Here is a 17,893-nt window from a genome sequence, read left to right as displayed (position 1 = left end):
TATCCGATAATTAAAGCGCGTTGTGATCACTACATATGTCTATATCCTACACATGTTTGGAATTGTTTAAAGCCCAAACATGTTCATAATCTAAACGTGTTCACAACCAAATTGTGTTACGAATATTAATATTCATGATGTAAATTTGTGTCAGTTTTGCTGAGACATTTGCGACGGTTACAATAGGACAGCTTCAAAACCAAGGGCACCAAAGTAAAAACTTGTCAGATCAAATAAGTACCTCTCCACAATCCAAGACTCTTGCATGCTGATGTATTTATCCAAACAAAATGAAAACCAACACTTTTCAGAGAATCCAGTATTTAATATAGTTCTTCCATTAACTTCTGCAAATGATTATGCTCTGACACAAAGCGCTGCTGTTATTATAGCTAAAATGGATAGAATTTGTTATCAAATAAGAATAAAGAAGAATATCGCTTTTAAAACATTTACTGTAATCAACACACAACAAACATCACTACCCCACTTTTACAAATGTGAAAACGTCAGAGAACAAACAAGATGACGTCACTATTGAGAATCAATATGACGTCACCTAACAACGAGCGTGATAATGGCCTCTCGTCAAGCAATATATACTAGCATTATTATGCTTGAAGGTGAGATTGACCAATCAGAGAGTAGAATTACTAACCCTATATGAGCCCGTATACCGTCAGTAAAAATCCAAGATGGCCGCGAATAACATCACATAGCAATAGAATAGATAGCAGACCGTAAGGGTAAGGCTATCAAGTTACAGTTGCCCACAGATTTCAGATAAAATGCTGGCAATACTTGTTTAAACGTTCATATTTTGTGCGTTTATATTCCATTGTTAGCATTTATGTTTACATTGAAAAGTTGTATCGGAAAGGTATGTACAGGCCCTGTCGTTTGGACCGGTTGTTAGTGTGAAGTTTTTCTTGTGCGATAAAGACACCAAATAATGTAAACTTTTCGGCATAATAAATTCGTTATGGTGTCTCTAGTTGCCGTATACGCCTCGCCCAATATTTTTCTGCTAACCTAATATGACACTGTATGCGACAAGTAAAAAGACACCATAGCTAATATTATCAACTTACAGTGGCCCGCTCATTTCTGATAACATGCGGGCGGTTTAATGATAATTTTATCCATTGTAGCTATAAAGATATACTCTAAAAAAAAAAAGAAATGCAAAACGGATATTTTTGGCCATAAAAGATAAATTTGCGGACCAAGAAAACAGAAGTGACAAGAAACAACGCCATAGGCCGCTTGCAGGCAGGGGAATCCCGATCAGTTGGTTTAGCGACGAATCAAGAGCATGGGTCTACAGACGTCGTAGGCCGGAAACTGTGTACAGGAAGTGGACAGGTTTGGTGGGGGTAGCATTATGATGTGGGCGTCTATCTCTCATCATGGCAGTACGGGTTTGGTCCATATCAACGAAAATCTTCTACCATGCGTCCTCCCAATTGTAGCAAACGGCAACGGTGTATTCCAGCAGGACAACGCTCGACCGCATACAGCACGGATCACAAGAGCCTGTCTACACAACAACAACGTTGATGTTCTTCCCTGACCCTCTGGGTCTCCCGATAGAGCACCTGTGGGATGAAATGGATAGACACACTGACGTCAACCACAACCCTAGACGTTGCAACAGTTGCCTTTTGCGTTGCAGGCCGAGTTGGCTACCATTCCCCAGGATGTGACTCGCATACTCGTCTTCCATGGACAGGACATGTTAGGCTGCTATGAATTTCAACGAGGGACATTGGTAGCTGACCTTCACCTTGGACTTTTCCTATGTACCGATAACTGAGATGACTACAATCACCAAGTGTTCTCTCAACAACATTTTGTCTTAATACCTTGTACGGTTCCTCGTATAATTATTTTTCCTACCTCGCACAAATCTGGCTTTGCGTTTCTTTTTTTGGAGAGTATATTTGAACCAAACTAAGGTTGATGTGTTATCAAATTATTACTTCATAATTCAGGTGAGCTACAGACCCTTGTGGCTCTAATTTTGCAAAAGGTACTTATTTTATCTGTTATTTTAAGTAATAAGCACAATCTCATGAGCGAATTTTCAGCGACAGTGACAGTACAGAGTCAACATTAAATCGAGAATTTAATCGTGGTCTACTGTGTAGCAAACCTGATTATTAGATTATATGTGCACAGCTGGTACACGCATAAACGAATTTGCAGCATTCGCATACGCATACCTTGTCCACAGTGGAAATACGTACTCAACATTAAATCGAGAACTTTACGTGGTCTACTGTGTAGTGATTATTAGATTATATGTGCACAGCTGGTACACGCATTATAAGACTAAAGTATTAAGAAGGAGGTTTAGTTTTTATCCAGAAACGTAAAACGTATGGATCTAGGATCTGAAGGTTTACAAATTAATATTGATATTTCAGAGAGGCCTATTTCAAAGTGGAACAGTTAGTAGACATATATGGTATTATGTAGGCAGTAGTATAATCATGGCTTTTGATGTTGGAAATTATGGAATGATATTGCAGAATGTTGGGGAACAGGGAATGGTATTGTATTTTTTTGTATTAAGAACGAGGTTTTTTTAGCATAAATCTAAAGGACGATCTAGAAACGTAAAATGTATGAATCTAAGATCTGTAGGTTTACAAATTAATATTGATATTTCAGTGAGGCCTATTTCAAAGTGGAACAGTTAGTAGAAGGTATTATATAGGCAGTATTATAATCAGGGCTTTTGATGTTGGAAATTATGGAATGATATTGATAATGGATGAATGATGAATGGATGATGACACCGCAACAAATAAGTCATATACAGCTGTTACATGCGGGACATATGTAATAACGGTGATCTTGGATCAAGTAGATCTTGGAAGATGATCGGTATACAGCACACACCCAAACCATTAAACTAGTGACGTATTTGTAACAGAAAGTCAACAGAACTGAGACTGTATAGTAACATCATACATATAAATTGAGTTTGCATGAAATGATACAGTTACTATTTCAGAGAAACCTTTATTCAAACGGCTAAGACCGACTGTTACGAGTTGATTTCTTAATCATATCCTTCATGGATTATCTTTAAGTATAAAAAATATCAAGAAGGTCACAATATGCATGAATGATGTTGGTAAAGTAACAAATTACGACCAAAACATGTATCTGTTCTTTGTACTGACTGAAACAAATGTTATCACGTATGTTTGTGTTATTAGAGTGAAGAACGGGGTGTTTTATTCATATATAACAAACAATTTCGACCAATGTACACTGGTGAATTCATGATCATTGATTTCATTTGTAAAATATGTTGAAGTTTATTCATTTTGTTCGTACACAACTATATTGTTCATCAAAGTAGACCGTTTTAATTAGAAAAGAGAAAAGATTACTAAGTATTGAAAATTTTGAAGTTGGATCATAACATTTGCTCGAAAAAAAGAGTTACATATTATATATACTTTAAAAGAGACCTGCGAAGTATTAATAGAATGGGTTATAGAAAATGGTACAAGTATAAACATGAAATATGAAATATATGCCCCAAGTTTCACATACAAGTAAATATATGTGAAATATATAGTGATGCCACAAACGGATTGCCAATGATAAACATACATGCAAAATTCATTCACAGACACAACCCATCTATGTCCCATATATGCTATACATATATGCCCACTCAGGACCAACTTAGAGCCTATGGACAAATACGGAAGGGTCCACAAAGGGCTACCCAGTTAGGACCCTTTTCCCAACCCAGATCATATTGAAGTGGGCCTGAACATTTACGACTGTTCTAAGTAGTATGTATGCCCATGTAAAACTACTGTGTAATTACAAGTAATGCAAACGCCGCTATGGACTACAAAAGTTTTGATTCTAGAGGTTTACAAGAACAGTATTTTAAATAATTGAACATGAACAAAGCTAATTTTCTCAGAACAATAAAGGAAAGACAAAACAAACTTATGGTAAAATATTCACTTTGGCGCACGGACTCCCTTATGGCTCTATATGGGACACGGGTGACCCAGTCGTCTGAGGCGCCGCGATTCACTGTGCAGTTGCGTCCCTTGGGCACGCCAGAAACCTATGAATGTGGGTTCGAATCCCTGTTCGCTCCAATTATGTTTCTAGGTTTGTCAGCACCATACCCGTGCTCGTGGGTTTCACCGTAGTGGTAAACGTCTGAGACCTGCAACACTTCGGGCTTTCCTCCAACATTAAGCTGACACGCCGCGATATAACTGGAATACTGTTAAAAGCGGCGTTAAACCCAACTCACTCACTCATTATGGCTCTATATTATCAAGTGGGAAGAATCATCTCTTTTCATTCATTTTTGCCATTGCTTCACTTAAAGCAACGTGTTTGGATTAAATACAAAGATCTGTGACGAAAAGGTGGCATTTCGGTAGATGACATATTTTTCTAAATATCTTTACGTTTTCATTGATACGTATGTGATGTTTTAGTTGGTTTTGACTAAGCCTAACCAAACACTTCTGATAGAGAGGTAAAGTGGCTCTACTATAAGGAATTTTTTATGGAACCATGTGATGTGACTCTGTAATGTGGTAGGTTGGTACATATATTTTATCAATCTAAACGCATTTCCACATACACATGTGTCTTTTGTTTGACTGGATAAATCCTGTACAAACGTACGAGTATTTCTGATTATAGGGTGTTGAGTTTTTTTAAAATATAATGCTTCACGCCAATTTGCGTATTGTCACGAATATTTATTGCAATATTATAAACTATAAGGCATAATAGTGCCCTGTGTCAATCAAGACATTAGAAGAAGCATATGTATGTCTTAAGTGGGATGTCTTTAAATACATGCTTGTATTGAGAGTATATAGACACTTTAGATGTTATTCAGTTAATGTTATGCACATAGACACTTCTAAGAATGCACATTTCTTTTTAATTGTACTTGTAGTAATTTTATCAGGGCTTGAAGCGCTTTAACAGTTATTAACACGTGTCCTGTCAGTCCATTTGACATTCGCAAGTATCCACTTCCAGAATAAAAAACACATTAAATGTTTGTTTAACATGAATGAGCAGATGTTAATTTCAACATGTTATTATGCAACAAGTACTTATGTAACAGCTTTATGTCCTCATTCCCCTGATCATCAGTGTATTGCTTTAAGGCATAATTAGTGGTTTTAGCCCTCTGTCCCTGCCTTCAATGTGTGTGTTCGGAAGATGGCGTCTGGTATACTAGTATATAGCAATCAGTGGTTCAACTGTAGCCATCTCAAAATCAGAAATTAAAAGTGTAAACATGCAAAAAATCACAAAAATGGCTTAACCTATATCTAAACTCAAATAGCCAAATCCAAAAAGTACTCAGGAAACCACTAACCAAACCAAAAATTCTCCATCCATCAAAAAAAAGTAATCACTAAACTCCAAACAGGACACACCAACCTAAATAACCACCAATTTTTTTTAAAAACCCACACACTACAGGTAACTGCCCACACTGCAAACAACTAGAAACCCCAGAACACGCACTCATCCACTGCACACACTACCTAACACATCGAACCGCATTACAAACCACCCTCAATCAAGGCTCTCACTCTAGAAGCAATACTAAACCCACAAAATAAACTAGAAAACTTCAAGGCCTTAGGCGTTTTTTTAATAATCTTCCAAATCAAAATCACATAAACAAACAAACATCCACCATACCCAGCTCCCTTAGATCTCCTCCCCAACCCCATCGGCATCTATTCCAAATCTCAAAATTCCCCAATTCTATATAAGCAACCCTTAAAGCCCCATCTTGGGTTGCACACACCACTTTCGCCCCTTTCGGAAACACATTAAATGGCCTGGCCGGGCGAAATACGAAATACGCATCAGTCGGAAATAAATCTCAAGTAAGTAAGTAAGTAAGTAAGTCAACTGTAGCATGGCATTCTTCAAAATTATGAATTTTATAAACGATTGTGTTATTAATTTAGATGTGACCATTGATGTGTAGAATATCTTACTGCAGTCGGGTAAGATTGAATAGATTAGAGGTGCAGTGCACTACCCATGGATATTAAGTTAACAACCCTAGAGAGTACGTATTGAACATCTTAACAATGTGTCTGGCTTCTTAATGCTTAATTATTTTTTCTGGAGAATGTGTTTCTTATACAAGTGCTATACAACATTTCAACATTAAACGACATGAATATTCACACATAAAGCCCAGCGTAAGAAGCTAAATGTAAATACGTTTGACTATATGACAGATGTCAACACCTTTTTACGCGATAACATTTAGATACAATTAAACGATAGTAGCTTGAGATTGAAAGCACCACAAACGGTGTATTTGGTATAATCGACGGTACATAATGACATTTAGAAAACATGGTTAACTCGTTAACAGATTAATATTTGTCGATTTCTATTGATATTCAATTTCATGACCCAAACGGATATAGTTTTTATCCGTTGGCTTTACCCTGCCAGGCAACCTACCCCATTTATGATAGATCACTATATCCGTACATGATCATGCCCATACATCAGTATATTCATATATGAACATGTCCATACATCAGTATATCCATACATGAAGATTTCCATTCATCAGTATATCCATACAAGAACAGGCCCAAACATCAGTATCTCCATACATAAATATGTCTGAACATCTGTATATCCACACATGAATATGCCCATGCATCAGTATATCCACACATGAAAATGCCAATACATCAATATTTCCATATATGAACATGTCCATACATCAGTATTTCAATACATGAACATGTTCATACATTAATATATCCATACTTCAGTATGTCCGTATATGATCATGCCCATACATCAGTATATCCCTACATAAACTTGCCCATACATCAGTATATCCATACATGAAGATGTCCATACATCAGTATATCCACACATGAAGATGTCCATACTGAAGAATTGACCTTCACTTTGTCGCAAGCTCCGACGTTCATACAGTTTGGCCCTCACTCTATGAAGGTTCATACTCCAATGAACTCACACAAAGTGAAAGTCAATTCTTATAATTTTTTCATCACAATTTCTTACCTCAAACGATGTAGGCCAAGATCTAAACACTATTTCATTTACATACGTGTGACTTCATGTTAACACTGACAGCCATACAACAACCAGCTATATCGCGGAGTAAAATAGTTCCTCAAAAAGAGAGGTGACATGGGCGTATGGATGCCCAACTTGCTCTTCAGAAACATCTTAAGCAACGCATGTGTTCAAATCATATCCTCATTAGATGAGAAAGGTCTGTAAAGAACTACCTCAGTAAGTCAGTCACAATGACAGCGCGTCGTAATACATTTACATCAAGTACAAGACGTCAAAATGGCAGACACGATAAACGTGACGGGAGAGATTTCCGATGTTGTTAATGAACGTGTGGCGGTTACATGTGTACGTCATCATTGATCAACTGGCCGATCATTGAAAGGTGAATAAAGATGCGTCAAACAGACACTAAGGTAAATTCATAGATTGCTGGAGACGGTCGATGTAAGCCTTGGCACGGATCGAGTCGACACTACGATAGTTTAGATGTGCATTTCATCGTTTGTTCATTAGGATAGGCCGCAGCGAGGATATTCGTGAACAATCATACAGTCACGCTCTCTGACATTTCTCAATGTATACGGAAACGCTGAGACCAAGAATAAAGGTTCTAAATGATCAGAAAAAAACGCTTATGTGTGTTTTCGTGCTAGGGAATTCCCAGGGGTTTCCACAGGAATGTGGAAGTAGTCCGTCAGTGTTTACGTCATTTAAAGAACACGGTCTCGTGAAAAACGTATGAACGTGAAATTGTGTCGTTCATACACTTATGAACGTCAATTTCACGGTCATGTGACCGACCTCTCGTCCAATGGAACAGCCGTATATCGTGTAAACTTCAAATTAAAAAAATATATCAGTATATCCTTACATAAACATGCCCATACGTCAGTATATCCGCACATGAACATGTCAATACATCAGTATATCCATACATGAAGATGTCCATACATCAGTCTATCCATTCATGAACGTGTCCATACATCAGTATATCCGTACATGAACATGTCAATACATCAGTATATCCCTACATGAACATGTCAATACATCAGTATATCCCTACATAAACTTGTCCATACATCAGTATATCCATACATGATCATGTCCATACATCAATATATTCATACATGAACATGTCCATACATCAGTATATTCATACATGAAAATGTCCATACATCAGTATATCCATATATGAACATGCCCATACATCAGTATATCCATACATGAACATGTCCATACATCAGTCTATCCATACATGAACATGCCCATACGTCAGTATATCCATACATGAACATGCCCATACATCAGTATATCCATACATGAACATGTCCATACATCAGTCTATCCATACATGAACATGCCCATACGTCAGTATATCCATACATGAACATGTCCATACATCAGTATATTCATACATGAAAATGTCCATACATCAGTATATCCATATTTGAACATGCCCATACATCAGTATATCCATACATGAACATGTCCATACATCAGTCTATCCATACATGAACATGCCCATACGTCAGTATATCCATACACGAACATGTCCATACATCAGTCTATCCATACATGAACATGTCCATACATCAGTATATCCATACATGAACATGTCCATACGTCAGTATATCCAAACATGAAAATGCCCATACATCAGTCTATCCATACATGAACTTGTCCATAAATCAGTCTATCCATAGATGAACATGTCCATAAATCAGTCTACCCATACATGAACATGTCCATAAATCAGTCTATCCATACATGAACATGTCCATACATCAGTCTACCCATAGATGAACATGTCCATAAATCAGTCTATCCATACATGAACATGTCCATACATTAGTCTACCCATAGATGAACATGTCCATAAATCAGTCTATCCATACATGAACATGTCCATACACCAGTCTATCCATACATGAACATGTCCATACATCAGTATACCCATAGATGAACATGTCCATACATGAACATATCGATACATGAACATGTCCATACATCAGTATACCCATACATGAACATGCCCATACATTAACATATCCATACACATCATTATATTCATACACCAACATGTAATACGCCAATATGTCCATACATCAACGTCAATATGTCCGTAGACGAATATGTCTGCACAGTAACATGTACACACGCAGAGGTTATCATTTAATAGTGTTTTGCGTTGGTACATATCCTGTGTTAGAAATACACACTATGAGGCTGAGGCTGAGGGGATTGCCTTAAAGTCGGGCCGGGCCGGGCCGGGCCGGGCCAGCGGGTAATACTAAAAATGGATTGCAGAAAAATAAATCGAAACGTGCATATCTAGGCAGATCTCAATTGTCCAGAAACGTATAGTTTTGCTCATTTAATTGAGTTTGAATCAAAATGTATCTTCAGCAATGCATTCGTTCATTCGGAGATTTAACGTGCGCTTTCCGCGTGTAATAAATTACACTTTAGCGTATCTCGCACACGGGGAAGCACTTATACTAGTGGGGAAAAAAAGCGTAATGAATAAATAAAGAAGTGCGACCCCCAAAAATATAAATGGAGAAAACTAGAAGAAGAGAATCTAGGGGGTTGGGGTTTGGCTGGGTGGGAGTGGGTGATAATAAAATAATAATAATATGGAAAGTTGCTTGTGGGCGATGTGGCTTTCTTCCCGGTTGAGGCCTGGGAAGTGTCCGTCGACGAGGCGGGCGGGCGGGCGGGCGTTTCCGGAGAAGACGACTGTTGACCAGGAAGTCGTTCAGGTCCTGGAAGCTGTGGATCTCGTGCTCAAAGCGTTGGCCCTCCATGGTCTGTACCATAAACATGGCTGGTAGTGGGCGACTGCTGGGGTGGATCCTGTTTGTTGCTGGGTCGGTTGTGGGGGGAGGCAGGTCCTTGAAGCGGGCCAAGATTCCCGCCGATGTCCGGGTGAGCAGGAGCCGCGCGTCCTCTGGCTTCTCCTTTGGCACCTTGACGGGGTTGGTCTGGGTGTGGCTGTCACGGAGAGGGGGGACTGGTGGAGTGGCGGTCTGGGTGTGGCTGTCATTGAGTGTAGGGCCTGGTAGGTCGGCGGTCTGACACTCGATGGACTTGTTGATTGTTGAAGCTGGGAGGGGTGAAGCGTCCGGGGAGAAGATGCTCCTCCTCTTTCTCTTCTTCCTCCCGTGTCCTGTTCCCTCAGGCGAGCGAAAGGACTCCTCCCTTCTGGATTCGAGGGGAGCGAGTTCCGATGCTGCTGCTGGGGGCGGAGGGATGGTGGGAAGACTCTCCTCGATCTCCATGGCGGAGACTGGTGGAGTTCTTTACCTTGGACGGCCTGGCCTTCTGTACCGGGCGTGGTGCAGCAGGGGTAGGGGATGGGGTGGGTTTCTCCTTAGGCTTGGTCTTGGCCGGAGCTCTGACCAGAGGCCTTTTCCTTTGGCCTAAGTCAAAGGAGATGGCGAGGGTAGAGGAGTTGGACTTGTAGGAAGTCCTGAGGGAGTAGTCCCCAACCCTGTAAGCCAGCAGAGGCTTCAGGATGGCGACTAGTTCCCATGGTAGAGCGTGGGTAGCGAGCTTGGAAGGACACGTCTGCACAGGGCGAGTGTCCAAGCCGAGAGTGTCCAATATAATAAACTGATAATTATAGCTACATACCGAGAGTCCATAACGAAACGTCAGTGTCTTGACTGTGTCTTTTCTTTGATGAGAGGGTTTCTCACCGACCTTAGCGTGTAGGGGTGTGATGTCCTGGGCAGGAAATGACAGTGTTTTGAGTACTCTTCTTTAATTAACTAACGTGTTTGGCATCCCTAATTAACCTTTACTAATTCATGTTAAACCAACACGGGATGTTTTCTGCAAGTGGATATTCGGGACTGACACGACACGTGTTAAAACTGTCAATGCGCTTCTAAAATTACAACACATACTATAAATTTATAGACCAGTATTATATCTACTTACTTACTTCCTCACTCACTCACTCACTCGGTTATTTTACGATGGTGTAGGAATTAAAATGGCCCCAAATCTACTTAAAAAATCTCTAAACAAAATACAGCAATGGGCTGACAAATGGGGCTTCTCCCTTAACCCGGAAAAAACAACAGGAATAGTATTTATACAAAAAACATGAAACCCGCCTCCCCAAAACTCCAGCTAATACAACAAACCAATCCATTTCCTAAAACAAACCAAATTCTTAGGACTAATTTTCGATGAACATCTCTCCTGGGACACTCACATAAACAACCTAATATGTAGTAAAGATCTAAATACGCTAAGATACCCAGCTGGCTCAAACTGGGGGGCCTCTAAAGACACCCTCTTCTCACTCTATATATCACTAAACGGATCCAAACTAGACTACGGCTGTGCCATATACGACACCCTAAACAAATCCCTCAGCAAAAAAATAGACTCAATCCAATATCAGGCTCTAAAACTAATAACATGAACTCAACATGGCACCTCCTACACTTCACTCCAGGCCTTAACAGGAGAATTGCCACTCTACGTAGGGAACAATTCACCCTAAATTTCTGGGCCGCGTCTTAATCAAACCCCCTTATCCAAAACCTAATAAACAAAAATATCAGCCCAAAAAACTAAGCCCTAGCTCGAGAACACCCTCTACTTACTCAAAGAATAATCAATTAATTAAATGAACACCAAATAAACAATCTTAAACAAAACTGTTAACAATCAAACATCTTCACCCCTAAACTTAAAACACCCAAAATAGGCATAACACTAGCTAGCACAATAAATAAACAAACCGACCCAAACAAAAGCTATCATACTATCATACATACACGAAAATTGGCCAAATTGGTGTCACATTTACACAGACGGGTCATCAGATCCGATCTCAAAACACACAGGTTTCGGAGTCCACATCACACAACCAACTAAAGCCACACAATCCTTCAGACTCCAAAACAATCAAGCCATATTAACGGGCGAACTAATGGACATGGCCTCAGACCTTCATATTCAACAATCTAAAAAACACCAAAAAATCTTAATACTTACCGACTCGCTCAGTGGACTGCAAGCCCTCCAAAATAAAAACACCCAAAACAGCCCTAAACTAATAAATAAAATACTAAAAAGCTCAAACGACTTATCTAAGGCAGGCAAACAAATAGTATTCATTTGGATCCCCACCCACGTAGGAATGTACGGCAATGAAATCGCCGATAAAGCAGCTAAACTATCCCGTAAAATCCTTGAAATAAGCTTAAACTTACCAATCTCAAAATCAAAAATTAAAAGTGTCAACAAGCAAAAAATCACCAAAAAATGGCATAACTTATATCTAAACTCAAATAGCCAAATCAAAAAAGTTCTCAAAATACCCCTACCAAACCAAAAAAATACACATCCGTCCAAACAAATCGACAGAATAATCACTAAACTCCAAACAGGACACACAACCTAGATAACCACCTCAAAATAAAAAAAACCAAACACACAACAGGAAACTGCCCACACTTCAAACAACTAGAAACCCCAGAACACGCACTCGTACACAGCGCCCACTACCGAACTACACTACAAACCATCCTCAATCTAAATAAGGATCTTACTCTAGAAGCAATCCTAAACCCACAAAATAAACTAGAAAAATTCAAAGCCTTAGACGTATTCTTAATCAAAACAGGACTAATAAATCGCATTTTAAAACCAAATAGACTACCAAATGGCTTGTTTGGCTTGTGTTAGGTCCGACTTGGTCTGGGCTGTCAAAGTCTTCTATAAACAAACATATGTATCTTCAAATGTGTTTACATCCCCATTAGTATTAAATCTACCTATATACCACTTTAAAATGTCACGGTACATCGTATTTAAAGAAAACAAGAAGCTCAAAGTGAAGCATTTTTACTGTAATTTCTTAAGAAAATCGTCAAAATCAACTTTAAACACACAGATGTATCTTCAAATGTGTTTACATCTATAGACTAGTGTTATATCTATCTATATATACTACTTTATAATGTCACAGTATATCGCATTTAAAGAAAACTGGGCAGTTAAAGTCAAGCTCTTTTACTGTATTTTCTTAAGAAAATCTGTGTCAGAAGTGTTCGGTCCGACTTGGCCCAGGCTGTCAAAATCAACTTAAACCGCAAAGATGTATCATCAAATGGATCCACATCTATAGATTAGTATTATATCTACCTAAATACCACTTTATAGTGTCTCAGATCGCTGTACTTAAAGAACAAAAAGGGCTCAAAGTGAAACCATGTTCCCTCTACATTCTCAACATAGTCTCTATCAGAAGTGTTTGGCTTGTGTTGGGTCCGACTTGGCCCGGGCGGTCAAAATCAACTTTAAACACAAAGATGTTTCTTCAAATGTGTTTACATCTATAGATTAGTATTACATTACGGTACATCGTATTGAAACAAAAAAAGGGACTCAAATCGAAGCCCTTTTCCATTTACATTCTCAACATAGTCACTATCAGAAGTGGCTTGTGTTGGGTTCGACTTGGCCTGGACTGTCAAAATCAACAGATGTATCATCAAATGTATTTACATGTATACAAGGTGAAGCACTTTGTCGCGTACTCTCAACATCCATTCTCAAAGTAGTGGTTGTTTCGCCTGAAATTCACCATAACCTTATAGATATAAACGTTGTATTTGTCATTTTAACTTTAGCCTTTTGATCGAAATCCTATTCTTTTGTAAAAGAAAATAACTTACACATTTAGAGGCCTCCCAATATTAACTCCTTGGTAGAAAACGGATGACAAGGTAGACACAATTGTATGGATAACTTTATCCATAAAATTGTGTCTACCTTGTCATCCGCCAACTTCTAAGTAATGCCTCTCAAACAAAGAGAAAACGAATGCGTTCATGTACAAATGTTTCAACTGTTAGATGAATAGTAGACGTCACACATCGTTCGATCATTGTAGTGGTCAGTTTACTGACCAGGTGTATTGATATTTGTCATCAGCAGGTTGTCAGTTACCGACCAGACCACACCACATCACGTGTGTTTGTGTCTACGTAAACATACTAATTGTGTCACTATTAGTACGATGTATTTACTACAGGCCATTCCACTTCCCGTTATTAGTGTTACCATATTTATAATCCCCAAATAAGTGAATAAATGCTTTTGACTTCCCCATTCTCGAGATTAATAGAAGCTTGTATACCTTGTTTGATCTCATTGTAGTGTAAGTTTTGCAGCTATGTTGCTGAATACATTGTAACTTAAACTGTTTATTCCAACAACAGATAAAGTGTTGACGTTTTGGCATGTTTATATGGTGTCATAAGGTATGATCTTTAGTTACGCCGCTGTTAGCAATATTCCAGCAATAACACGGCGGGGGACACCAGAAATGGGCTTCACACTTTGTACCAATGTCGGGAATCGAACCCTTCGGCGTGACGAGCGAACGCTTTAACCACTAGGCTACCCGACCGCCCCGAGGCCATGAATGGTGTAACATTGATCAAACTTCTCAGCAAAAGTTGTATGACTTTGACTTTGAAATCTTGGTAGAAAGGGCATGCTTGATTGTATCTCAAAAAGTGTGAAGAGTTAACACCAAAGGCTGGAGCTGCACATTAAGTGAACGTTGACGATTGAAAAGCTGAAGTCATCCCTCTTGTCAATCACCTGTTAAGTATATTTTGTCGGATGATAAACCTGCCTGACCCCCAACCTGTCACTAAAACCACCTCATCACCTCAACCCAAACTAAAGCAAACGGTTGAACTGGTCACTGAAGCAACGAAACTGCTTGTGATGATATTGTCTTATGTCGACGCGATTATGTATGTAACTGCGAGAAGGAACTTATCTGTTACTTAATGTGAGACAGTCTACAGTGTTACTATCCTAGCGTGTTTCGTCATTATCAATCAACATGCGTTTTGTATGCTCCATTCTCTTGTATTTGAATAAAATATGGCGGTCAATTTGCTTGAACAGTTGCATGGTTCTACTTGGAACGTCACCAAATGCCACTTTAGTACAAACCACACTATCCATAGCATCCTCAACCATACAGAAATTTCAAAATGCTAAGTGCCATAATTTACTGATTATTGTTGATTACAGTATTTGTGCAGTTCAGTTCCTACAGTTAATGTTTTGCACATCACCTTTCTTCAGTGACAGTTTGGCTGAAAAGATCGGAGTTCCTGAACTCAACGGTAAATGCAAAGTACAAAAACACATTATGATTATTAGTCTTGTGTTTATTCTCACGTTATTATCAAGTTTTTTGTTTGTTTTGTTGCCGTTTAACGCCGTAGTCAGCAATACTGAAGCTATTTGAAGGCGGTCTGTAAATAATCGAGTCTGGACTAGACAATCCAGTGATTGACGACATGCACATCGATCCACGCAATTGGGTTACGATGACATGCATCAGCCACGTCAGCGAGCCTGACCACCCGATCCCGTTAGTCACCTCTTACGACAAGCAGAGTCGCCTTTTGCAGCAAGCATGGGTTGCTGAAGACCTATTCTACCCCGAATATCTTCACGGGTCATCACGCCCAAGTTAAAATGACTATCGAGGTATTCTATTTTCAGATTTCGGCACGATTGTAATTTGTATGTATGTATGCAAGTATTCATGTGTGTGTGTGTGTGTGTGTGTGTGTGTGTGTGTGTGTGTGTGTGTGTGCGTGTGCGCGCGCGTGCACTGCATGTAAACATACATCCATAGATGATTGTATGGGTGTGGATGGATGGATGTTATGTTCATTTGTACTCTATTGTCAGAATGTATATTATGATTATAATGTTAGTGAGTATTATCTAACTCTCTTCTGTTTGAACACATCAGTTTATTATGAGCAAACCCATGACACATATGTCATGAAGGACTTAAAACTGTTTGAGTTCATACAACTTCGTCACAGCCGCCTGTAAACAAGCAAATCGGGCCGAGATTAACAAGTGACTCTTAGCATTCATGGTCGATGATACACTAACAACATTTCTATGTGTCATTAATTGGAGATTTTACCACTTACAAATGTGTTTTTTGTTTCAATTGTGTGGCGTATTTTGTAGGAACAATCTAACATTGTTTTATAATGTTTCATATCAAGGCTTTGTCAAGAACACAAATCCTCCCATCTGGGCTGCAAGTGACCTTCAACATAGACAACAAAACCAACAAAGTGAGTAGATACGCTCATGTGTTACAATGTCTTAAAATAATACTTATTTAAAAAATGTCATACTTCCAATTTGATTACTCTGGTTTCCTTACAATATAATTCTTGATGTTCTAACTATTCATATATGTTCATATATAGTCAACTCACTTGTGTTCATGAAGAACTGGAAGTTGACAAAAGATTATAACATACAAGCAGCCTTTGGTACTGTTTATTGAGTATTTTCATCAAAGTCTATCCCGAGTAACTTTCTTTCAGATCCTGTCGCAGAGCATCGACGATCCATCCCTTCTGAAACCTGAAATCACAGTCGTTACAGCATATTTTAACATTGGCTCATTCGCCAAGGGTGGCGCATCCAACGTGCACACACCAAGCCTTTATATGCACTGGATGAAGGTTTTTGGCAGAATCAGGAACAACCTTGTCGCATATACCGATTCTAGAGATACCTTTAATTTACTTACTAACCTCAGACGGAAGTTCCCTAGCAACATGACAAAGGTTTTCCTTATAGACAGGGCCAATCTCTGGTCCTTCTCTTTGGCTGGGGAAATTCGAAGTATTTACAGTCAGCCTAACTATCCACATCATCATCCGAACAGAGTTAACGAGAACTACTCATGCGCGATGCATGCAAAGTTTGAGTTAGTTAACAAAGTCTTAATGGAGGAACTGTTTCCTACCAAATATTTCTGTTGGTTGGATATTGGACTCTTTCGTGCTCTTGCTGATGATAACTCGGTGTTCAAGCTTCAAATACCACATGAATGGGACAGAGACAGAGTCGCTTATAGCCGTGTGTATGGTTTTAACGATAAAGCTACAATAGAAAGCGTAATCAAAGGGAACAGTGTATGGGTGGGCGGGGCCATGTTTCTGGGAACTCCTAAAGTGTTGCACAAGTATACCGAGGACTATATGAATACAGTAAAAATGTTGTTGAAACAACGTTTAATGAACACAGATCAGCAGGTTATATATTCAATGTATCTCCCGTCATCTATAGTCAAGCCTCGGGTTCAAATCCAGTTATTTTCTGGAAAGAACAGCCGATACAATCCATGGTTTTATCTTGGTTACCTATGCAGAGAGACGTCGCAAAACGCCAAAAATGATGCCAACAGGTCAATTTCCTAAATAATCCAGTCATAATCCAATTGATATTCAAGCACTTTCAGTTCCCCCTAATCCTAAGAGTAACAAAGTTATAGCAGTTGTCTGAAAAAGAATACGCCATACTAATGTTTTCCTCTATGCAATGCATAGATGATGATCAGTGATGATAACAGATGTTCGCGAAAAGTGTGCACCCGTCACAATCACATACACAAATATGGGAAGTTTTCACCTGAACAATCATGAGAACATATTGTACTCAAAATAAGGAATTGCATTTTGGCCACCAAACTTTGAAATGTCATCCATAACACTTTGATAGTGCTCGTCCAATTAAAGTTTGGATAAGTTCCTCAATTATTAGTTATGCAGTTTCTGATTACCCTGCTTAAATAGAGATAGTTTCGCAGCTTCACACATGACCATTTTGACAATGCCTGTCTCACACATGGCTTTCTTAACAAAACCACAGCTTAGCGTATGACAATGTCACAGTTTTATGC

At 39.0% G+C, this 17,893-nt stretch overlaps 1 protein-coding gene across 1 annotated transcript in view; it reads left to right on the top strand.

The window, feature by feature from the left end:
* The window catches only part of LOC139448683 (uncharacterized), a 79,114-nt gene extending 61,703 nt beyond the window's left edge, over nt 1-17,411 (top strand). The window contains exons 5-9 of the mRNA XM_071230235.1: nt 9,797-10,044; nt 10,298-10,465; nt 15,240-15,290; nt 16,200-16,271; nt 16,530-17,411. Coding sequence (XP_071086336.1) covers nt 9,797-10,044; nt 10,298-10,465; nt 15,240-15,290; nt 16,200-16,271; nt 16,530-17,411 — 1,421 coding nt within the window. The remainder of the gene's footprint in view (nt 1-9,796; nt 10,045-10,297; nt 10,466-15,239; nt 15,291-16,199; nt 16,272-16,529) is intronic.
* The last annotated feature ends 482 nt before the right edge of the window (nt 17,412-17,893 follow it).

Source organism: Haliotis cracherodii, unplaced genomic scaffold (assembly GCF_022045235.1).
Source record: "Haliotis cracherodii isolate W230 unplaced genomic scaffold, xgHalCrac1.p SCAF_7, whole genome shotgun sequence".
In the NCBI taxonomy this organism is placed as follows: Eukaryota; Metazoa; Mollusca; class Gastropoda; order Lepetellida; family Haliotidae; genus Haliotis; species Haliotis cracherodii.
The sequence above is the reverse complement of the archived record's forward strand: the minus strand, read 5'-3'. Positions and strand labels throughout refer to the sequence as shown.